General features: G+C 43.0%; 1 protein-coding gene across 1 annotated transcript in view; it reads left to right on the top strand.

Moving 5' to 3' along the window:
* Window positions 1-6,583: 6,583 nt before the first annotated feature.
* LOC311137944 (GEM-interacting protein-like) overlaps window positions 6,584-25,339 on the top strand; it is a 32,865-nt gene continuing 14,109 nt past the window's right edge. Inside the window, exons 1-13 of the mRNA XM_084172568.1 lie at window positions 6,584-6,665; window positions 8,128-8,224; window positions 8,724-8,775; window positions 16,314-16,439; window positions 19,491-19,555; window positions 21,471-21,578; window positions 21,774-21,854; window positions 22,231-22,395; window positions 22,623-22,760; window positions 23,567-23,757; window positions 23,968-24,104; window positions 24,290-24,385; window positions 24,942-25,102. Of these exons, the coding sequence (XP_084028694.1) occupies window positions 8,141-8,224; window positions 8,724-8,775; window positions 16,314-16,439; window positions 19,491-19,555; window positions 21,471-21,578; window positions 21,774-21,854; window positions 22,231-22,395; window positions 22,623-22,760; window positions 23,567-23,757; window positions 23,968-24,104; window positions 24,290-24,385; window positions 24,942-25,102 (1,404 nt within the window). The 5' untranslated portion in view covers window positions 6,584-6,665; window positions 8,128-8,140. The remainder of the gene's footprint in view (window positions 6,666-8,127; window positions 8,225-8,723; window positions 8,776-16,313; window positions 16,440-19,490; window positions 19,556-21,470; window positions 21,579-21,773; window positions 21,855-22,230; window positions 22,396-22,622; window positions 22,761-23,566; window positions 23,758-23,967; window positions 24,105-24,289; window positions 24,386-24,941; window positions 25,103-25,339) is intronic.

The raw sequence follows: 25,339 nt of genomic DNA, 5'->3' as shown, positions 1-25,339 counted from the left end.
CCAGAACGACTTACAATTTGGTACAGAGCTCAATTTGGCCTCTGCATGCTTCCGGAGGCACCGCAATAGCGTCACACATCAATCAAGCATAAATGGGCTTTTATTGACTGAAGATGAGGCAAAGTTTGGAAAATTCAAAGTATGCGGCGTCCATCTCGGAGCCTTCAACTGCAAGGGGGCGTTGCTATTCCACTCCGTTGCGTTGTGGACGTCCCCATTGAAATTAATGACATCCAGCGCAACGTAACGAAGTGCCTATGGTTAAGAGACAATTTATGCTTGATACGAAAATGTGGTCGAAGCGCCATATGGATGGTGTGACGCAATTGTGGAGCATCTGGAGGCACGCAGAGGCCAAATTGATCTCCGTACGGCATGAGCTCTGTACCTCTCAAATTTTGTAACAATGTGGAGGGCTCCATATTCCAAGAAAGACTTCATAGGAAGTGTAATATTGCAGTTTAAACAGAAAAAGATGGGCTTTTATGCACTTGGTAATGGACCTTGTTGTTTCCCAGTGAGCCCAAGCAGGGTCATGATGGTCCGACTTTAAAACCTTCAAGAACCCCCTTCATGCGACTACCGGGCCACGCCTCAAGGGGTCACCATCCTACTTCCGATTCCAATGCAAGTTGCAGGGCAGGCAGGCCCACTGTCTGATATGCCAATTCAGGGGCGATTTTAGCATGTAAATCTTGGTGGGGCAAACAAAGAATATATGTTTTTGCCACTTGTGACAACACAACACTAAACCAGTGGCGACCCGTCATTCAGGGCAGGTGAAACACCTGTATTTTGGAGCTGCCTTACTCAACAAAGCAGAAAAGAGACCATGTTTGTATGCAGCTTTATTAACTCAGTGAATTTTTGTTTAACATTGTTTGCAAACTGATATGTGACACATATTAATGGCAAAATAACATGTAAAACAGGGACAGTGGCTTGCGAAAGTATTCACCCCCTGGCATTTTTCCTATTTTGTTGCCTTACAACCTGGAATTAAAATGGATTCTTTGGGGGGTTTGTATCATTTGATTTACACAACATGCCCACCACTTTGAAGATGCAAAATATTTTTTATTGTGAAACAAACAAGAAATAAGACAAAGTAACAGAAAACTTGAGCATGCATAACTATTCACCCCCCCAAGTCAATACTTTGTAGAGCCACCTTTTGCAGCAATTACAGCTGCAAGTCTCTTGGGGTATGTCTCTATAAACTTGGCACATCTAGCCACTGGGATTTTTGCCCATTCTTCAAGGCAAAACTGCTCCAGCTCCTTCAAGTTGGATGGGTTCCGCTGGTGTACAGCAATCTTTCAGTCATACCACAGATTCTCAATTGGATTGAGGTCTGGGCTTTGACTAGGCCATTCCAAGACATTTAAATGTTTCCACTTAAACCACTCAAGTGTTGATTTAGCAGTATGCTTAGGGTCATTGTCCTGCTGGAAGGTGAACCTCTGTCCCAGTCTCAAATCTCAGGAAGACTGAAACAGGTTTCCCTCAAGTATTTCCCTGTATTTAGCACCATCCATCATTCCTTCAATTCTGACCAGTTTCCCAGTCCCTGCCGATGGAAAAACATCCGCACAGCATGATGCTGCCACCACCATGCTTCACTGTGGGGATGGTGTTCTCGGGGTGATGAGAGGTGTTGGGTTTGCGCCAGACATTTTCCTTGATGGCCCAAAAGCTCAATTTTAGTCTCATCTGACAAGAGTACCTTTTTCCATTTGTTTGGGGAGTCTCCCACATGCCTTTTGGCGAACACCAAACATGTTTGCTTATTTTTTTCTTTAAGCAATGGCTTTTTTCTGGCCACTCTTCCTTAAAGCCCAGCTCTGTGGATTTAACCTAAAGAGGTGGGGCTCAAAACACACACACAGACATCTTTTATTTTTTTTATTTTTTACAGTGCATAAAACCAATTGTGCGACCGTGATTTCATTTAACCATTAGGTTTTTCTTCTCTCTCGCTCTCTCTCTCTCGCTCTCTCTCTCTAAATGTTTTATCGCTCTCTCTTTCTTTCCCTCCCTCATTCCCCCTCTCCGTCCCAGAGCTGGGTGGTCCTAACCAGCCGAAGGTGTCCATGGGGCTCCAGGGCCTACAGCAGTCTCTCCAGCCCCTGGCGGAACACTACCCATCCATAGGTCGACCTCCAGTCAGCCACGCCCTGACCATGCTGCGTCTCTCCCTCACAGGTCAGTCAGTCTCAGCCCCTAGAATCCATCTCCTGGACATTCTTACCTCACTATCATGGGTTGTGTAGGTCACACTGTAGCAAAACGTTTCCAACAGAAAAAGAAAACCTATGTTGTTATTGGATACAGTTAGTAAAGGTACAGTTAGTATTCCCATTTCACACAGTTTCAAAATGTTTACTGTCTACTACAACACTGGTGAGGACTATGAGATTGCAATCTCATGAGGTTGCTGTTGAGTTTGAATTGCAGGGATGTGCATAATCACATGTAGTATCAATATAATTCAGCTTTCAACACCCATGAGAGAGATCATTTTAGAGTATACACAAACAGTATAACAAACACGGAGGCAATTGCACTGACACTTTCTACAAATGCAGAATCACTTTTTCTCTTTCTTTTTCCTCCTGCTCACTCGTTCGGTGTGACAACGTAGGTGTGACCTAGAGTGACAGTCACACTTCCTCTTTTAATTATGGTGAAACCGTATTGGCCAACCTCCCTCTGCACTAGAGGAAGAGAACTCTATGAGAGAGCAAGAAGTGAAGGGTCAAACCCAGGCACTTTACCAGACAGCAGCAGTGTGCTTGTCAAATGTTAGTGTGATTGAGTGCAACTAGAGGAAATTGAGCTCATTTCCTGCTCAGTAGCTGCTGTTTGTCATGTGTACAAGTAGGCATTGCTAACATTGATGGAATTGATAGATTGATTGATAGAAGGTTGATGGAACGTTGCTGGTGGAGCGAGGAACATTTATGGGGTTGCTGTGGTAGATGGTAGTTTGGGGCTAGGTGCACTTGTGATATTTAGTCTCAAATAGAGATGGAGAGGGAAGAAGAACCCCAAGTTAAAGAGAAGGAGAACTCCAAAACCCCAGGTGAGTAACAACAAGAGAAAACAGATTGTTATCATTTGGGCCGGTTTCCAGTGCTCAGATTAAGCCTAGTCCTGGACTAAAGCATGCTCAATGGAGAATATTCTCCATCTGGGTCTGGGAAACCATCCGTTTGGGTAGAAAAGGAGGTGATAAAATGTTTCAGGGAAGGTGTGTGTGTGTTTTTGGTTTTACTATCCTTGTGGGGACCAGAAGTTCTCACAAGGATACTTCGGACAAGTTTCGCCGGTCCTCACAAGGAAAAATGCAATTTTAGGCTTAGGGGTTAGGTTTAGGGTTAGAAGTTAGGGTTGGGGAAAATAGGATTTTAAATGGGAATCAATTGTTTGGTCCCCACAAGGATAGTAAAACAAACGTGTGTGAGCGTGCGTGTGTGGTTGCATGCTACATCCTCCCAGTCAGTGAAGGATCAGTGAACCTCCTGAAATCATCCTCCATTTTGCGTGTTGGTGTGTGCCATTAGTGAAACATATACACTACCAGTCAAACGATTGGACACACCTACTCATTCAAGGGTTTTTCTTTATGTTTACTATTTTTTACATTGTAGAATAATAGTGAAGACATCAAAACTATGAAATAACACATATGGAATCATGTAGTAACCAAAACAGTGTTAAACAAATCAAAATAGATTTTATATTTGAGATTCTTCAAATAGCCACCGTTTGCCTTGATGACAGCTTTGCACACTCTTGGCATTCTCTCAACCAGCATCATGAGGTAGTCACCTGGAATGCATTTCAATTAACAGGTGTGCCTTCTTTAAAGTTAATTTGTGGAATTTATTTCCTTCTTAATGCGTTTGAGCCAATCAGTTGTGTTGTGACAAGGTAGGGGGGGTATACAGAAGATAGCCCTATTTGGTAAAAGACCAAGTCCATATTATGGCAAGAACAGCTCTAATAAGCAAAGAGAAACGACAGACCATCATTACTTTAAGACATGAAGGTCAGTCAACACGGAACATTTCAAGAACTCTTCAAGTGCAGTCGCAAAAAACATCAAGCGCTATGATGAAACTGGCTCTTATGAGGACCACCACAGGAATGGAAGACCCAGAGTTACGTCTGCTGCAGAGGATAAGTTCATTAGAGTTACCAGCCTAAGAAATTGCAGCCCAAATAAATGCTTCACAGAGTTCAAGCTACAGACACATCTCAACATCAACTGTTCAGAGGGGACTGTGTGAATCAGGCCTTCATGGTTGAATTGCTGCAAAGAAACCACTACCAAAGGACACCAATAAGAAGAAGAGACCTGCTTGGGCCAGGAAACACGAGCAATGGATATTAGACCGGTGGAAATGTGTCCTTTGGTCTGGAGTCCAAATTTGAGATTTTTGGTTCCATCCGCCGTGTCTTTCTGAGACGCGTTGTGGGTGAACGGATGATCTCCGCATGTGTAGTTCCCACCGTAAAGCATGGAGGAGGAGGTGTTACGGTGTGGGGGTGCTTTGCTGGTGACGCTGTCTGTGATTTATTTAGAATTCAAGACACAATTAACCAGCATGGCTACCACAACATTCTGCTGCGATACGCCATCCCGTCTGGTTTGGGCTTAGTGGGACTATCATTTGTTTTTCAACAGGACAATAACCCAACACACCTCCAGGCTGTGTAAGGGCTATTTTACCAAGAAGGAGAGGGATGGAGGTGCTGCATCAGATGACCTGGCCTCCACAATACCCCGACCTCAACCCAATTGAGATGGTTTGGGATGAGTCGGATGACAGAGTGAAGGAAAAGCAGCCAACAAGTGCTAAGCAAATGTGGAAACTCCTTGAAGAGTATTGGAAAAGCATTCCAGGTGAAGCTGGTTGAGAGAACGTCAAGAGTGTGCAAAGCTGTCATCAAGGCAAAGGGTGGCTATTTGAGGAATCTCAAATATAAAATATATTTTGATTTGTTTAACACTTTTTTTGGTTACTACATGATTCCATATGTGTTATTTCATAGTTTGGATGTCTTCACTATTATTCTACAATGTAGAAAATAATAAAAATAAGGAAAACCCTTGAATGAGTAGATGTGTCCAAACTTTTGACTGGTACTATATATTTTTTTTTATTAAGCTCTTGAAACCATCAAGTCAGGGACGTCAGTCTCCATCATTTAAGATAAAATATTTTGAAGGAAAACAAATACTATTTGAACCCACTCTCGATCTCCCTCTAGAACTCTGACATGCACAGTAGGCTATAGGGCCCTGCTTTCTGTTAGACTAAGGGCTCGATTCAATCCGTATTGCCGAAGTTCAGCACTATAGCTCGCTTAATATTTCAAGGTCATTTCTGATTGAGCCGACATATGCAGCTTTTACTGTGAATGCAGTCTCCCCTAACGCGGGAACATTGCTTTGACATTTAATTTGCGCTATAGAGCTGAACTTCGCTAGAGCTTGGTTGTGTACAGTTCTACTATCTCTTAACTCTCTTCTACTGCCGGTTGAACAGAACTCTGCTAAGGTGAAAAACAAGGACTTTGTGTCTTCTGAGCAAAACATGACACACCTCACAAGCAGGATGTGGTTGACCTAAATGGAGACAGCGAGAGAGAGAGAGAGAGAGAGAGGAGAGATTAATAAAAGAGTCTGTTAACACTGGGAGTTGAGTGTTTTGTTAACTGCCCTGAAAGTGAAACACAGTCAGCTTCAACTGTAACAGGTTCCTATAGGTTTTTAGCCTCATATGCAGTCTCAGCACATGATGCTAGCCCACAAACGTCTGTTGAGAGAGACTACAGTATTAGGTTGTAGTTCACTCAGGGTTAATGTACCATCATTCAGTTTTGGGTGTCATCAACCTGTATTTTCCCTAGCCAAGTCATGTACTGTCAATGCATAGCCTGGTTAAACCAGACTGAACGCTGCACTCAGTAGTGAGCACAGCATTCAGTCTGGCCTAACCAGGCTAGGAAATTCATTCCATCATCTATGTATCAAATGAACAGAACCCCTTTGTTGGAGTTGCATTTCTCTTTTTCTCAGTTCATTTGCATTCCTTCCCATATTAGATGTTATATAAAAAGCAAATATGCTTGTCTGTCTGTCGTTCACACAAAGTTTACAACCATTCTGAGCCATCTCAGCAGTACTTAGTGTGTTTTAATGGGTGACCGACAGTGATATACGTTTTTCACCAGAGGCTGGGGAATTACAACTAATGCCTTTTACACAAACATACAATCACACATCTCAGGCCTCAATCGCCTCCACCACCACCACCACCCTTCAAACCCACACGTCTTCATTTCTTCGCACATTGTTTTATGACTGGGTGTTGGCTGTTGGTTTACCCCTTTATTTGTTATTTCAAAAAATATAAGATATTTCGTGTTTTTTTGTGTGTTTTTTTCAGATCTCTTTTTGGGAGCTGAAAAAAGCAATTTCAACTTGTGTGTAATATTTATTTTATGAAAAAATAAAGATAAAGTGAACATCTTGCTCACATTTGTCATCCATCTTTTATCCCAGATGTGAAGGTCCACAACAAATCAGAGACCAAGCGCTACAGCGAGATCTTCCGGGACTTCGATAATTTTGAACTCTCTTTGGTCAACTCGTAAGTCTGACTTATAGATTCACTCATCATGTACACTTACTACCATTGTCTCCCTCCACAATATAATCAGTCCATCATTCAGAACACCTTTACATGTTTTACATTTTAGTCATTTAGCAGACTCTTATGCAGAGCGACTTACAGTTAGTGCATTCATCTTAAGGTAGGTAGGTGAGACTATCACAGTCATAGTAAGTAAAACCTTTCCTCAATAAAGCAGTTTTCAGCAAAGTCAGTGCTAGTAAGAAAAGTACATATATTTTATTTGTTGGGGGGGGGTTGTCTGCTACTAGTTGCCAAAGAGAGGAAGTGTCTTCCTCTTACATCTATGTGTACATAACTTAGTTTTATAGGTCCTATTTAAGAGTAACAACAACTTGTAAGGCCTTATGAAGCCTTCATAACCCTTCATAATGGTTTCATAGGTGCTTCATAAATCATTCATAAGAAATTGCAATGCTATATAGAGGGTGGAAAAGGGGTTATGTCGCATTTGGCAATGCGCCAGATGTAAGGACCTGAAAGTAATACCTTTTATATATACAGAACAAAAATATTAACGCAACATGTAAAGTGTTGGTCCCATGTTTCATTAGCTGAAAGAAAAGATCCCAGAAATGTTCCATACGCACAAAAAGCTTATTTCTCTCAAATTCTGTGCACAAGTTTGTTTACATTCCTGTTAGTGAGTTATTCTCCTTTGCCAAGATAATCCATCCAGCTGACATGTGTGGCATATCAAGTAGCTGATTAATTAAGGAGCATGATCATTACACAGGTGCTCCTTGTGCTGGGGACAATAAAAGGCCATTCTAAAATGTGCAGTTTTGTCACACAACACAATGCCACAGATGTCTCAAGTTTTGAGGGAGCATGCAATTGGCATGCTGACGGCAGGAATGTCCACAAGAGCTGTTGCCAGAGAATTTAATGTTCATTTCTCTACCAAAAGCCTTCTCCAACGTCGTTTTAGAGAATTTGGCAGTACGTCCAACCGGCCTCTCAACCACAGACCACATGTAACCACGCCAACCCAGGAACTCCACATCCGGCTTCTTCACCGGCGGGATCGTCTGAAGGGGGTGGGGGGGTGCTGAGGAGTATTTCTGTCTGTGGGGAAAAACAAATTCTGATTGGCTGGGCCTGGCTGCCCAGTGGGCAGGCCTGGCTCCGAAGTGGGTGGGCCCTGGGCCCTCCCAGGCCCACCCATGGCTGCGCCCCTGCCCAGTCATGTGAAATCCATAGATTAGGGCCTAATGAATTTATTTCAATTGACTGATTTCCTTATATGAACTGGAACTCAGTAAAATAGTTGAAATTGTTGCATGTTGCGTTTATATTTTTGTTAAGGATATGGTATGAATTTGCTCCTAAATAATTTGTGAAGCATCTAGGCATTATAAAGGATTTACGAAGGCTTCATAAAGCCATTATAACATGTATCTGCCCTCTGATCCATCAGCACTGTGGAGGAGATGTTTCCAGACCCTGACTCCCAGTCCATCGCTGAGACCGTCTCTACGGAAACCACAGACAACACTGAGCTGGATCATGTGACGGTGGGGGAGCAGTACTATCAATCAATCAAGCAACTAATCAACATTATTTTATAAAGCCCTTTTTACACCAGCAGTTGTCACAAAATGCTTTACAGATCCCCAGCCTAAAAACAAACAATCAATCATTACTATGTTATCTCTGTCAATCAATCTGGTCCTGTGTAGCTCAGTTGGTAGAGCATGGCGCTTGCAACGCCAGGGTTGTGGGTTCGATTCCCATGGGGGGCCAGTATGAAAAAATGTATGCACTCACTAACTGTAAGTCGCTCTGGATAAGAGCATCTGCTAAATGACTAAAATGTAAAGAAATGTAGTCAATCACATTGCTTTCTAGCCTGGTGCTCTATTGTGTTGATACTTTTGGTAACGTTTGTACTAGCCAACAGGGGAATTATTTGAACTTAGGTTCTGCTCATATTCTGCTGATATGAAGTACAGTGTGTATCGTCTTATCTCCAAATCCATTTCTCTGTGTAATGGTCTGTATTCTGCCCTGTAGTGTGAGGATGTCTACCCCCCAGATGGTGATGACAAAGATGGAGGTCTATCAGGTATGTTTGTAATCAAATCAAAATCAAATTAAATGTATTTATGAAGCCCTTTTTACAACATCAGATGTCACAAAGTGCTTATACAGAATGTGGTGTGTTGTATGCATGTGTGTTTTTCAATTGTTTTATTTAAATTAAAATCACTTGGAATGGACTGACTCGAATTGACCCCAACCCTGGTGTGAGTAACGGAGGTGCTTCGTTAGTTCAGCGTGATGAGTAACCTTGCCAGAGACATGAAGACTTGCATTAGCTCCCACGGCTAAAACCTACTTAGGCCATCGCTCAGCAGGCTAAGAAGCATGTAGCACGCAGGAGACCCAGGTTCGAGCCCAGTTGGTAACATGTGCAAACCCTTGTGGTTTAGGCTAGACTTCAGTATCCATGGTGTGCAGCAGTGCATTTGTAAAGGCTAAGAGAGATTGCATTACATTCCAGCCAGCAGTAAGTGGAGGAAAAGGGTTATGGTTGTAATGTGTTGAAGGTCACTAGCCTCTAGATCTCTATCACCAGCACCATATCGTGTCCATTACCCATTTCAGACAGAAGATGTGGTACTGTATGTTACCTGCAAAAAACATAAGGCAATGTTTATATGGCCAGCCCCTTCTATAAGGCTATGTTTGTTTCAAACAGCCTTTTATTTACCACTTGTTTGCAGGTATACCCCTTTTATACATATCAGTTGGTAACTGGCAAATTCGGAGGGTTGGGGGGTGTTGTTAAACCATGGGGGCTGTTTGCATTTCAAATCAGGGAGGTGTTAAACAATGGAAGTGTTAACGAATTTCCCTGCAAAAAAATCTGAGAACCATTCACACAGAACTGATACCTGTATTTTGGTTATAGGGTCTGTATAAATGTAGGAATCATGACTAGGTCTTTAGGTGGCTTTTATTTTTCCATGCTTTTCTACCCCTATCCTTTTCAGACAAACAAAAAAGCCTGTATACAAATGCAGGCATATTAAATTAGTGGGATGTTGGTCTTTGTATGAAAGGGATACAAGAGTCCAAGCCATTCTCTTCTGGAAACACTGCCCGGTGAGTAACATTAATAGACAGCCAATCCAAACCAGAGTGATTAACACTAGACAAGAGCCAGGTGTGGTATGAGACTATGACTAAGTGAGGTGGGTGGGACTATTGTGGTGATGGCCAGTCAGGGTGGTTAATCTCCTCCTCTTCAACCTGCGTGATTGACACCAGACGAAAGCCAGGTGGGGTAGGAGACTATGACTAAGTGATGTGGGCGGGACTAGTGTGGTGACAGCCAGTCACGGTGGTTAATCTCCACCTCTTCAACCTCTCTTGTTGACGTGTAATTAGCCGGTGGCGCTAATTGCCTCTGTGTTAACGAGATTAGGAGAAGACTGGAGAGGGTGGGGAGAGAGAGGATTAGAGCTGCAGACAGATGCTCTCTAGTTTACCCCTCAGACATATCCATCAAACAGGAGAGAGAGGGAGGGAGAAAGAAGGGAAGGAAGGGATGAGAGAGAGGGAGAGAAGGAGATAGAGGTAGCAGGGATGAGAGAGGAAGGGAGAAATGTGGGAGTGAGGGAGAAAGGGAGGGATAGGAGAGGTAGAGAGGGATGGGAAAAAGAGAGGGGGAGAGAGATCCCTTACGGAAAAACCACATGAATATCACGTGATCTTATGTGAAGTTAATATGATAACATGTGACAACATGAAACTACACATGTGAAAACATGATCTCATGTGAAATAAATGTGACATGGGATGCAAAAATGTCAACATGTGATACCATGAAAATACACATGACAACATTTTAAAGTTTTTAAATGCCATTCCACATGTGAGGTGAAAACATGTTATTTTCCTCACGTGAAAAGGGGGTGAATACATGTGAACATATGGTTTCATGTGTGAACAACTGACCTCATGTGACTCTTTTGTTTTCACATTTCAGCTCAACATGTGTAAACAGTTAAGGGAAGTAATCAAATGGTATGGGGGTTTAAGGTAACTGGTACGCTGATCAGCTAAAAAAGTGTTCACTATGATAAATATAATAGTTTTTATTGGGTGTATTATACAAAGCTGAGATTTACTTTGAAGTCCAAAGTATAAGAATACAGGTGAAAGCAGTCATTGACACAGACATGGTGGCGTAGCAGGAAGATCGGAATGTCATGAACCAAGAGGTTGTGAGTTCAAATCCCACGAGGACATGTTAAATAATAATTATTGTATAAGTAAATGTACACACAATGTAATCATGTGTGTCAAATATGTACGTTGAAGTCACTGCAACTATTTTGTGATGTTCCCGGCGACATCCTAACGACAAATATTTGTCTGCAGGGCATCATGTGAAATGTTAATCCACATGTGAAAGGTTATGTGATCATGTGAAAATCCAGGTGAGAAACCTCATGTGAAATATCATCACATGTGAAGTGTTCCCAAACCACATGGTTTCACATGTGACATTTCACATGTGAAATTTAATTTTACATGTGCAAAACATGTGAACATTTCACATGTGAAATCATCAGATTTTTCCGTAAAGGGATGGGAGGGAAAAGAGAGAAACAGACAGAAGGGAAGAGTGAGCACAGAGTGAGGATTGAAAAGAGCATTGTTCAGGCTGAGAGACAAAGCAAACTACAAAGGAGACAGAAAGGAAGACTAGTGAGATGATGGGGAAATAGGAATGAGAGGGGACATGTTAGACCAGGGTCGTGTTCAGTAGGACACAACGTAGCAATGGAAACTGAAAAACAGTGTTTTTTTAAATCACAACGCTCTGAAACGTTTTCCCCGTACTGAACACAGCCCACTTGTTTCTCCAGGAACTGTGTATGTATGCAGGGATGTCCTTTGACCCCATTAAACCCCAATTCCATGGACACAGACATACGTCGCCCAATGGAGATTAAGGATTACAGGACCACGTAGAGCAGTGTTTAAATAAGACATTAGAATGGAAACATCCTGGAGCCGTGCCTAGTCACTGTGCTGCACGCCACGGAAGGCCTCACGTCACCTACTGCAGCGCACCAGACAGGCACCTCTTCTTGGTGTAGGGTGAAGTTGCCCCTAGATGCTGATCTATTTTATTTTTTTACGATTTTATATTTTATAAACAATACAAAATATACACATACAAACAACATCATACAAACAACATCATACAAACATCAACTACATCACACCTGCCCACACCCACAAGCACACACCCCAATCTCCAGCCCCCGCATCACTTTCTGCCACATGGCCTGAAACTGCACCATTTTGATTCTATCCGTAGCCCATGCACTTTCAATATTTAAATAATTACATTTTACCATTATGTTAATGAGAGCAGATTGATTGATTTCCACGTTTTTTGTATACGTTTTTTTCAAGATGAGTGATGAGAAGAGAATCGTCCAACCCATCGGGTATCTCACTACACACCCATATGCCATGTTTTGAAATATGCAGACCGACAGATTAAAAGGAAGTTTACATTGTAATACTTCTGACAGCCAACTTTCTAGCTCCGCCCACAACTTCTGGACTTTATAATGTTCCCAGAAAGCATGGATTATTGAGTCATTATTAGTTTTACACTAGAGACATGACTCTGCCGTTGTGTTGTAGAATTTGTTAATTTTGTCTCTTGTATAATACATTCTACACATTAGTTTATACTGAATTAAGCGTACATTTTCGTTAACTGTAATTTCGGTAAAACTTTACTTAACACCCAGTGTCATAACACGTTATGACACAGTCATAACCATGCCATAATATGTCATAAGAGCTGACAGAACTTGTCATAAACTGTCATAATATGGTCAGAACACTGTCATGACCCATATATTTACACCTGTTGTGACATATACTGCATTATTTTATGGCTGGTTATGACACCTACATAAGAGTGTCAAAACCCACATTTTTTCAAATGTGTTTTTTCCCTGCCAAGAAGTTTCCTTTCGTTTCAAAGTGTATTTCTTAAGTCCTTTGTTGTTGTTGTAATGAATTCTTTACAGTCATGTTTTTTTCATCATACAGTATTTTAAATAACTTCTAGAAAATACACTATGACACTGTCATAAAGCATTATGACCGTCCTGTGTCACTTTACTTGGACTAAGAAAATACACTGTCAAGAAGTATTATGACCATCATAATCGTATAAGCCAATCACATACATTCCCTTATAAATTGGGTGGTTCAAGCCCTGAATGTTGATTGGCTGACAGCCATGGTATATCAGACCGTATACCGCGTGTATGACAAAACATTTATTTTCACTGCTCTAATTACGTTGGTAACCAGTTTATAATAGAAATAAGGCACCTCGAGGGTTTGTGGCCAATATACTACGGCTAAGGGCTGTATCCAGGCACTCCGCATTGTGTCGTGCTTAAGAACAGCCCTTAGGCGTGGTATATTGGCCATATACCACACCCCCTCGTGCCTTATTGCTTAATTATATCAGTCATCAGTCAAAAAGAGGGTGTCTTGATCCTGAAATCTTCTCCTGTATTCATCCCAGTCATCAGAAATAGAGCATTGGGGTAGGTGCATGTCTGACATCAATGTGTGCGCAATTACAATGATAGTTTAATATGGTCCATTTCAGAAAATGTTATACAACACAAACATACTGTTGACAAGTAGGCTATGGTGTAATGGAATGTTTTGCCTTGTGTAGTAGGTTTTGTGGGTTTTGACACTCTTATGTAGGGGTCATATACAGTATATCACAACAGGTCTAAATCCAGTGTTATGACCATATTATGACAGGTTATGCCAGCTGTTATGACATTATGACGCTGGGTTTCAAGTAAAGTGTTACCGTAATTTCGTTAGTTATGCTCCAACTTTCCCTCCATCTTGTGCCAACATCAGTTCTTTTTAAATCTTGGTTCCAATAGTTTATATTTTTTTCTAAGAGATTGTCAGTTGGATATGCTCTCTGCAAGTTGTTGTATATCTTCCTTATCATATGAACATCCTTTTCTGACTCAAATAAGATTCCCTAAAGGTTGCTCTGATGTCCAAAATATGTAAAATGGAGTCGTAATAACTTTTAAGTTGCATGTATTTGAAATAATTAAATACTATATTTTGGTCAGTTTGACATTTCCCTCACTAATGATTAAGGTTAGGATTTGGGGAGGGGAAGCTTATCCTAGATCTGCACCTAGGGGAAACCTCTTCTTTACCATGTTACTAAGCATATAGCTATACCTTCCCTCTGAGTGCCCTCCTCCTCTCTCTTCATTCAGTTACATCTAAAACAGTATCCTGCCCTCACCCTAACCCAACCCACTCTTCCCAATCCTAAATTCTCCCAGCTACCCCCCACCAGTTTGGAGCTGATCTGTAATAAGCCAAATGGAGGGACGATGGGTGGGGCTGCGGATAGGGGCGAGCGGTGGGGGTAGGGTGGAAGGGCTGATGAGTTGAGTGGCCCGTGCCGTTGCCTGATTTCTGTAATGCCTGTTGTCAGTCCCGTCGGGTTGACATTGATTGATCCCTGTATTGTATATGTGCGCGTGTCAACTGTGTTGTTGATCTGTGTTAGTGGGTGTCAAGGGTCAATAACAGTATGGACTGAGTTCGGAGCTTGTGTAACTAACTAGTGCTTGCACTTGTGTAACACAAGTTGACATTCTGACAGTCATATCAATATTCCTGATATACTGTAATTCCACTAACCTACAGCTGTGAAGTTCTCTCAACTGAGACAGAGAGACAGAAAGGGAGAGCGAGAGAAAGAGAGATTGGGAGAGGGTGAGAAAGAGAGAGATGGGGGAGAGAGAGATCATGTACAGAAAAAAATGCTGTAAGAAGGAGCACCAATAATCAGTTTGTGCTGAGCTCTAACCTGTTCCTCACCCCATCAACCCTCATAGTCCTCCTGACCAGGGTATTTCTCGCAAACACACACACACCAGGAGGTAAAACCTTGCTGTGATCTAAAGCCTGTCACTCCACAATCTGGATAATCCCTAGTCCCAGAAGCCAGCACAGGCAGAGCAGAGGGAGGGGGGACACGCACACACACACACACACACACACAGGTGGCACAGGGAAGTGTGAAGGGGTGCCCACAAGAGAAGGAGACAGGGAGCAAGAGCGAAAGAGAGGTCAACGCAGCACAACAGTCGGCCAGAAAGTCTTAATCGTTTTTGTGGATTTTGCTCAGACATGGAGTTATTTGTTTCAAGAGAGAAACCTGTTCTATGCTCTGTAGGAAAGTATTTTCTCTGCTCTCACTCTTGGAACTGAGAGGAGCGTCTGTGACAACACACAGAGAGCACTTGAGCTCGGAATTGGAGTGTAGGCCACAATACATCTGTGTTGGAGAAGAAGAAGTGAAACAGGAATTAGACTTGTCAGAAGAGTTCAGTATTGATAGATCCAATGATCTATTTCTGTGCATGCAGCTCGACTGTGGACCGATCAAAGAAGTCAAAGGACAGCGGTACTGATAGTGATGTTGCAAGAGAACGAGTGAGGGGAAAAAGAGGTCTGAAAGACCGGGGGAAAGAGAGAGTAGAAAGGAGAGTGAGGGAGGAAGGGAGAAAGCACATGACATGCGTTGCAGGATTGTTGCACATTGCCATCCGCTGTGAGTCAGAGGAGGAAGACAACAGAGAGAGAGAGCGAGGGAGCAGCTGACTGACTTCAGACTGCTGTCAATCACACCACCCTGACTTCCATAACAACCACAACACAAGATGTTGCCATGTTGATTACAGCACTCTGGCACCAAAGAGTTGCCACGGTGATCTTCTCAGACCGTCACATTTTCTCTCTCTCTCTGACAGAGGAGGGGAGCGGTAGAACAGGTGCTGGAGGGGGGAGGAGCCAGGGAAAGGAGAGGAGGTGGAGCTAAAAAGCCTGTTTGGGACCCTCAGCCAATCCCTTTCTCTCTTTTCCTTTCTTCACTTCTGTCTGTTTAGCCCTGGAAGCAGCTGGTCTAGACTGGAAAGGAGAATGTCATTGGGACATTTAGATTTTCCCACGTGATGACCTCTTCCTATGCGTGCTTTGAGATGACCAACCTATGACCACACCTCCGCCCGTGTTGGTGTAGTTGTGACCACTTGTGCTGAGACCGAGACCCTGTGGACAACAGCAGCACTTGAACCTTGAGGACTCTGAGGACTAGCCCTGATGACCAGTCGTTCTCAGTCTCTCTTCTCCATAGAGTTTGTTTGGCTAAACCACAAACCTGTTTTGGAAACAGAGCTATGTTTCTGATGAACTCACGGAACTGAGAAATAGGAGATACCCTTTTCTGTCTGTTCTCTTTTATTCCATTGTTGTTGTTTCTTGGATGACACATTATTCGGATTACACATTTCTGATAGTATGGAACACAAAGCATACCCGTGAGCCCAGCTTTTCCCCTGGGAATCGGGGGAGAGGGGTCTGTATTGGACGCCCCCCGTGGGGGTCCAGACTGCCCCGTTGTGTGTGTGTTTTGGGGTAAAAAGCCCTCCTGTCTGTGTGTTATCAGGGTGAGGTAGGGAGGATATGCAGTGATGCTGATGTACTCACTCTCAGCCCAGGAAGCGGACCTGGCCCTGTGTCGCTGTGAGGGAGGCGTGGAGCTGGCCCTGCAGTATGCCAAGATGTGGTGCCGCTATGCCAAAGACCTGTTGGCCTGGATGGAAAAGAGAATCAGCCTGGGTGAGTGGAGACGTGGGTGTGTTTGTTTCTGTGTCTGTCTGCCTGCTTGTCAGTCTGTATGTCTGTCAGTCTGTCTGTCTCATATTCATATTTGCATATCTTACATTGACATAAAAACATTATTTAATTCAAGTTAATTGCACCAATCTCAAATTAGGGCATGGTCCATAGTGTGTCACTGCAATGTGGTACAGACTCATTCAAGGTAACAGATGGACACAACTACACAAGTTTAACATATTCACAAACACATATATTTGTAAATATGTGCTTGCATGTAAACAATGTGCTTTGCATGTAAACAAATGAAATAGTTCACATACAGTGCCTTGCAAAAGTATTCATCCCCCTTGGCGTTTTTCCTATTTTGTTGCATTACAACCTGTAATTTAAATGGATATTTTTATTTGGATTTCATGTAATGGACATACACAAAATAGTCCAAATTGGTGAAGTGAAATGAAAAAAATAACTTGTTTCAAAAAATTCAAAAAAAAAAGGAACGGAAAAGTGGTGCGTGCATATGTATTCACCCCCTTTGCTATGAAGCCCCTAAATAAGATCTGGTGTAACCAATTACCTTCAGAAGTCACATAATTAGTTAGATTGCACACAGGTGGACTTTATTTAAGTGTCACATGATCTGTCACATGATCTCAGTATATATACACCTGTTCTGAAAGGCCCCAGAGTCTGCAACACCACTAAGCAAGGGGCACCACCAAGCAAGTGGCACCATGAAGACCAAGGAGCTCTCCAAACATGTCAGGGACGAAGTACAGATCAGGGTTGGGTTATACAAAAATATCAGAAACTTTGAACATCCCATGGAGCACCATTAAATCCATTATTAAAAAATGGAAAGAATATGGCACCACAACAAACCTGCCAAGAGAGTGCCGCCCACCAAAACTCACGGACCAGGCAAGGAGGGCATTAATCAAAGAGGCAACAAAGAGACCAAAGATAACCCTGAAGGAGCTGCAAAGCTCCACAGCGGAGATTGGAGTATCTGTCCATAGGACCACTTTAAGCCATACAATCCACAGAGCTGGGCTTTACGGAAGAGTGGCCAGAAAAAAGCCATTGCTTAAATAAATAAATAAGCAAACACGTTTGGTGTTCGCCAAAAGCCATGTGGGAGACTCCCCAAACATATGGAAGAAGGTACTCTGGTCAGATGTGACTAAAATGTAGCTTTTTGGCCATCAAGGTAAACACTATGTCTGGCGCAAACCCAACACCTCTCATCACCCCGAGAACACCATCTCCACAGTGAAGCATGGTGTTGGCAGCATTGTGCTGTGGGGATGTTTTTCATCGGCAGGGACTGGGAAACTGGTCAGAATTGAAGGAATGATGGATGGTGCTAAATACAGGGAAATTCTTGAGGGTAACCTGTTTCAGTCTTCCAGAGATTTGAGACTGGGACAGAGGTTCACCTTCCAGCAGGACAATGACCCTAAGCATACTGCTAAAGCAACACTTGAGTGGTTTAAGGGGAAACATTTAAATGTCTTTAAAAAGCCCAGACCTCAATCCAATTGAGAATCTGTGGTATGACTTAAAGATTGCTGTACACCAGCGGAACCCATCCAACTTGAAGGAGCTGGAGCAGTGTTGCCTTGAAGAATGGGCAAAAATCCCAGTGGTTAGATGTGCCAAGCTTATAGAGACATACCCCAAGAGACTTGCAGCTGTAATTGCTGCAAAAGGTGGCTCTACATAGTATTGACTTTGGGGGGGTGAATAGTTATGCACGCTCAAGTTCTGTTATTTTTTCTTATTTCTTGTTTGTTTCACAAAATTTTTTATTTTGCATCTTCAAAGTGGTAGGCATGTTGTGTAAATCAAATGATACAAACCCCCAAAAAATCAATTTTAATTCCAGGTTGTAAGGCAACAAAATAGGAAAAATGCCAAGTGGGGTGAATACTTTCGCAAGCCACTGTACCAAATTCTCAAGACATAAGATAAACAAGAATGATTTTAGGACAACACGAAAGGCTCTCTTATCCCTCTGTCAAAAGTTGTTTTGCTGGTATGGAACTGCAGTAAATACAGCAACCAAAGCTCTTCTCCTAGGAAAGACTAGCAGTCAGTCACTCTATTCCTGGAAAAGACAACAGAGTCTAAAGTAGGCCTACCCTGCCATTAGAGAATGTGTGTTTATTCCGCACCTGTAATAGGATAATAGACCTTGTGGTTGAACACTGTGTGGATGGATAAACAGTATGCTCCACAGTACCCTCTGGTGGTAGAACTTAGGTATTACAAGGACTGTTATAGGGACCGTTTACATTCCCAGTGAGCAAAACTGGTTGAAAAGATATCAGAGAAAATAATTGTCAGTTAACCATTTCAGGGACAGCAAGAGATCACGGACTGGTTCCGTGAACCCTTAGGTTGAGAAAACACTGTTAGGGTAATATGGAGCGGTATAACCTACCCTGTGATAACAACAACAACAACAAAGTAGATCTGTATAGTTGGTAGCCAATGAGGATAACATGGAGCGGTCAAGCCTCTCCCCTCAGAGGAACCCCACAGAGACTACAAGGCTTACAGGGCAGATTAACCAGGCCGCAGCAGGAGAATGGACAGGATGGACAGCCTACTGTAGCCTTCTGTAGTGTAATGTACTGTGCTATACCATACTGTAATATACTGTACTGTAGTATACCGTTACTGCACTGTTCTGTACTGTAGGAGGGCAAAGAGATCAGCTCACCAAGGTGCTGCCAAGCAGACCTGTGTTTGGATAGCTGTGTATAGGAAATTGAGAGAGGTCAGAGTGACAATGTAGGGAAGTGGTCAACATAGAGGGAATGGTCGGAGCCAGTGGTCAGAGGTCTGAGCCACTGTGGACAGTGGTCAGTTGAATGCAGTGGAGGCTGGTGGGAAGAGCTATAGGAGGAAGGGCTCATTGGGCTGGAATGGAATAAATGGACAAGTATCACACGCCAAACCTATGTAAACCACGTTTGATATAGTTTGTACTAAAATCAATCACATGTTTCATCATACTGACTTATTCTGGTCTGTTTGCAGAGCAAGAGTTTGCCAAGAACATCATAAAGGCAGCAGAAACAGCTAAGTCCTGTGTGGCCCAGCAGGTATGGATGCTTTTGTTGTCTCTCATGTGTATGATATTGTATACTGTAGGTTGTACATGTGATGATGTGTACAATATTGCATAGAAACATTAAATTCATATCAGATTACTCTTTAGGCCTAATATTAGCTACCTTGGTGGAATGCACTGAAAGACGCTGTGCATAAAAGCATCTGCTAAATTACCAATATAAAATGTATTACAGTGCCTTCAGAAAGTATTCACATCCCTTGACTTTTTGCACATTTTGTTGTGTTACAGCCTGAATTTAAAATTGATTAAATCTCTCTGGCCTACACACAATATCCCATAATGTCAAAGTGGAATTATGTTTTTAGAAATAATTAATTAAAAATGGAAATCTGAAATGTCAAGCCTAAATAAGTTCAGGAGTAAAAATGTGCTTAACAAGTCACATAATAAGTTGCATGGACTCACTCTGTGTGCAATAATAGTGTTTAACATGATTTTTGAATGACTACTTCATCTCTGTACCCCCCACATACAATTATCTGTAAGGTCCCTCAGTCGAGCAGTGAATTTCAAACACAGATTCAACCAGAAAGACCAGGGAGGATTTACATTTACGTCATTTAGCAGACGCTCTTATCCAGAGCGACTTACATGAGCAATTAGGGTTAAGTGCCTTGCTCAAGGGCACCGACAGATTTTTCACCTAGTCGGCTTGGGGATTAGAACCAGCGACCTTTCGGTTACTGGCACAACGCTCTTAACCACTAAGCTACCCACTGCCCAATGCCTCGCAAAGAAGGGCACCTATTGGTAGATGGGTAAAATAAAAAATAACGTTGAATATCCCTTTGAGCATGGTGAAGTTATTAATTACACTTTGGATGGTGTATCAATACACCCAGTCACGTGGCAAAGCACTCAGTTGCCGGAGAGAAAGGAAACCGCTCAGGGATTTCACCATGAGGCCAATGGTAAATTTAAGTGTAATGGCTGTGATAGGACAAAACTGAGGATGGCTCAACAACATTATAGTTACTCCACAATACTAACCTAATTGACAGAGTGACAAGAAGGAGGCTTGTACAGAATAAAACTATTCAAAAACATGCATCCTGTTTGCAACAAGGCACAAAAGTAATACTGCAAAAAATGTGGCAAAGCATTTCACTTTTTGTACTGAATACAAAGTGTGATGTTTGAGGCAAATCCAATATAACACATTACTGAGTACCACTCTACATATTTTCAAGCATAGTGGTGGCTGCGTCATCTTTTGGGTATGCTTGTGATCAATAAGGACTGGGGAGTTTTTCAGGATAAAAAAGAAACGGAATGGAGCTAAGCACAGGCAAAATCCTAGAGGAAAACCTGGTTCAATCTGCTTTCCATCCAACAGACACTGGAAGATTAATTTACCTTTCAGCAGGACAATAATCTAAAACACAAGTCCAAATCTACACTGGAGTTGAATGTTCCTGTGTGGCCGAGTTACAGTTTTGACTTAAATCTACTTGAAAATCTATGGCAAGATCTGAAAATGGTTGTCCAGGAATGAGCTTGAAGAATTTTGAAAAGAATAATGGGCAAATGTTGCACAATCCAGGAGTGGAAAGATCTTAGAGACTTACCCAGAAAGACTCACAGCTGTAATTGCTGCCAAAGGTGCTTCTACAAAGTATTGACTCAGGGGTGTGAATACTTTTGTAAATTAGATATTTCATTTTCATTTTCAGTAATTTTACACAACAAAATATGGAATAGGTCAAGGGGTATGAATACTTTCTGAAGTATTGCATAGAAACATTATTTCATTAATTTCACCACTCTCTCTACATATTCTCTGAAATACTGTATATCTAATATCTCTAATATAACTGAAACATATCTAAATAGCGTATTTAAATGATATCTATAACCTGGTTCTTACTGTACTGTTGTTGCAGGACATGATGCCTCTACAGTACATCTACACCATGGCCCTAGAGTACGATGTGAAGACCAGCCAGTCTACTAAACAGACATCAGAACTGCTGCAGCGACGCTGCTACCAGGTACTACAGACAGACTGACGAGCAGACAGGCAGACGAGCAGACAGGCAGACAGGCAGACAGGCAGGAGAACTGCTACCACACAATTAGCAAGCCTACTCAACGTGTCAAAAAACATTCCTGTATGCAAGAAAATGTGGAATAATGTGTAGACTGATTTAGTATGATGTGTTTAATCCTATGTCTTTATCCTGAAGGCCCTGGCAGCCAAGAAGAATGAGATTGATAAGTGGCGCAAGGAGTTCAAGGAGGAGTGGTCCAAAGAACAGAAGAGGATGGTGAGTGCTGTTTTTTTGGCCACTACTGTGTGTGTGCATGCACGTGCGTGCGTGTTTAACAGCTTCTCCCATTGATCAGAACATTGCATTAACAGCTTCTCTCATTGGTCAGAACAATGCGGTTACAGCTTCTCTCATTGGTCAGAACAATGCAGTAACAGCTTATCTCATTGGTCAGAACAATGCAGTAACAGCTTCTTCCATTGGTCAGAACAATGCGGTAACAGCTTATCTCATTGGTCAGAACAATGTGGTAACAGCTTATCTCATTGGTCAGAACAATGTGGTAACAGCTTCTCCCATTGGTCAGAACAATGCGGTAACAGCTTCTCTCATTGGTCAGAACAATGCAGTAACAGCTTCTCTCATTGGTCAGAATGAGGCGGTGGCGGCTCTGAAGAAGGCTCGTCAGCAGTACCTGCAGCGCAGCGAGGACCTGGAGAAGACCAAGGCTGTGACGGCCAAGGCCGGGGACGAGCTCACAGCGGGACACAAGACCCTGGACAAGAGGAGGAAGTCACGCGACGACGCACAGTCAAAGGTGTGGTGCAGCGGGTCCAACCGACACATTGAGTTCACTGAAACATATCCCTTAATGTTTTTGGTTCCAGTTGTTTTTTTTTGTTTTTTTTTTACAGGAAACATTTTTTTTATATTTTTTGTCATCATGTAACTCACTGTGCCTATCTCCCTCTCTCTTTCTCCCACTCTCTCTCCCTCTCCGTCTCTTGTCCATCTCTCGCTCCCCCCCCCCCCCCCCACAACCAGGTGATGGAGGCAGAGATGCAGTACAGACAGTGTGTGTGTGAGGCCCAGGACCACCAGGATGAGCTGGAGAGAGTGAAGGAGAAAATCATAGTTCACACCCGCAAACTAATCTGCCAGGGGGACACTGTGCTCAAGGAGGTGGGTGTCCAAGCCTATTGAAGATAGACATTCCCTGTGCTGGATGCAACAAGTGGAGTGTCTGTCTGTATTGCATCTCAGCCTCCATCACCTGGTTGATAGTGATAGCATAAGAGTAAACAGACTCAAGGCAAGCACTTAGCAGCCGTTTCATTTAGTCTTTAAATTTGTATTTAATTTTTTTTTAGTAGACGCTCTTATCCAGAGCAACTTACAGTTAGTGAGTGCATACATTTTTATACTGGCCCCCCGTGGGAATCGAACCAACAACCCTAGCGATGCAAACGCCATGCTCTACCAACTGAGCTACATCCCTGCCGGCCATTCCCTCCCCTACCCTGGACAACGCTGGGCCAATTGTGCGCCGCCCCATGGGTCTCCCGGTCGCGGCCAGCTACGACAGAGCCTGGATTCGAACCAGGATCTCTAGTGGCACAGCTAGCACTGCGATGCAGTGCCTTAGACCACTGCGCCACTCGGGACTGTCAATGCTTTTGATTCAAACAATCACCCCAACAAACAAAAAAACATATTAAAATACGGTCCAGGTCTCCTTTGCTAAATAATATATTAATATAATATATGTCATTTAGCAGACCCTTTCATCCAAAGCAACTTAGTCATGCGTGCGTAAATTTTACATACTAGTGGTCCCAAGAGTTTAACCGACTATCCTGGCGTTGCAAGCACTATACTCTACCAACTGAGCTACAGAGGTATCTTGAGCTCAATGGGACTGGATGAATAATGTTTAAATAAACGAAATGAATGTAATCCCTCATATCATGTACCTCTACCACCCCTAGGCCACAGTGAACATGTTCTACTTCCAGCGTCAGCAGACGGAGCCGGTTCCCCAGGGTTACCACAACCTGGAGGTGACCTGCAGGCCGTGTGAACCCGGGGAGCCCTACCTGCTCTACATCTTCAGGAAGAGAAGCCAAGAACAGCCCCTACAAACGTTCACCTTCCAGGAGTTTGTCCCTCAGAACAAGAGGTAAGAACGGATGGATGATGTGTCCTGTTCTAGGTAGGCTACAGCTCTAATGGATGATACTGTTTGTCCCATTCGTGCCTATTGTCTTTTACAGTATTTAGAGTTGCTGTCAAGATTGTATTTGTAAATGTTAATTGTGTGTGTGCTCATGCTTGCCTGTGTGTTTGTGTGTGCGTGCGTGCGTCCGAATTTGTGTGTGGCACCTCCAAGTGGCCGTCGTAAGACCATCAACCCCATCAGCTCTCTACAGGACTCCTTCTCCCTGCCTGAAGAAAGTCTGGTTAAGCGTAAGGGCTACAGTGACAGTGAGAGCATAGGAGGCAGTCTGGAGTCTCTGTCCAGCCCAGGTAAGCCTGTGTGCTTCATTGGACAGATTTCATTTAATCATGCTCAGAAGATTGACCAAACAAACATCGATTTCATAATTGCTAGTGGAGAGAAATAATGTGTTTGCTATGAAGCTTACGGGAAACTCACCTTGTCCTGTTTGTCTGGTCCCTCTCCCGCTCTGTGTGTCTTACCCACCCTGTAGCCCATGGCAACAGGAGGCTTCCTAAAGCCCCCTCCACAGGGACCATGTCATCAGACGACTTGGATGAGAGGGACATGGGCACCGTCCTGGAAGGAGGTGAATGTCACCGTCATCACCTAACTCATACAATAGACGGCAACTAATGGCTCTCTATACGCAAATGCTCCTGCTGAATTCCGAATCTACCCCTAACCCAGTGTTTCCCAAACTCGGTCCTCGGGAACCCAAGGGGTGCATGTTTTGGTTTTTGCCCTAGCACTACACAGCTATTCAGATAACCAACTCATCATCAAGCTTTGATTATTTTAAATCAGCTGTGTAGTGCTAGGACAAAAACTAAAAAAGGTACACCCCTTGGGGTCCCCAGGACCGAGTTTGGGAAATGCTGCCCTAAACCCTACACCCTAGCCACTCCTGTAGATCTGAGAGGATTAGATAGATATTATCATTGTGGCAATTGCTTCTTGACTACTGATTGGCTAGGTGGAAATGTCGTCATATTCTTCCACTCGTCCAATCCTCTCAGGTCTACAGGAGTGGCTAGGGAGTAGGGTTCTGTTTGGCAATAGGGGTACATTTGGTGGGTAGTGTTTCCCACCATGACATGTACACTGCCAAGTATGACTGAGTCCTGTCCTGCGGTTCCTCGTAGATTATGTCGACTCCACTCCAGAGGGGAACGGTGCGGTAGGGAAGGTACGGACTACGTCCCGAGCCGCGCTGACACACCGACTCAGGAAGATGAAGAGCAAGATGGTGAAGTGCAAACAGTGTGACAACTACATCGTGGTCAGTGGCATCGAGTGTGAGGAGGTGAGAAAGAGGAGAAATAGAAGGATGGAAGGAGAGAAGAACAGTTGACAGACACTTACAGTGGGGGAAAAAAGTATTTAGTCAGCCACCAATTGTGCAAGTTCTCCCACTTAAAAAGATGAGAGAGGCCTGTAATTTTCATCATAGGTACACGTCAACTATGACAGACAAATTGAGGAAAAAAAATCCAGAAAATCACATTGTAGGTTTTTTTATGAATTTATTTGCAAATTATGG

Source organism: Coregonus lavaretus (genome assembly GCF_964263955.1).
Source record: "Coregonus lavaretus genome assembly, chromosome: 2".
NCBI classification, from domain to species: Eukaryota; Metazoa; Chordata; class Actinopteri; order Salmoniformes; family Salmonidae; genus Coregonus; species Coregonus lavaretus.
This window is presented reverse-complemented; position numbering and strand designations above follow the sequence as displayed.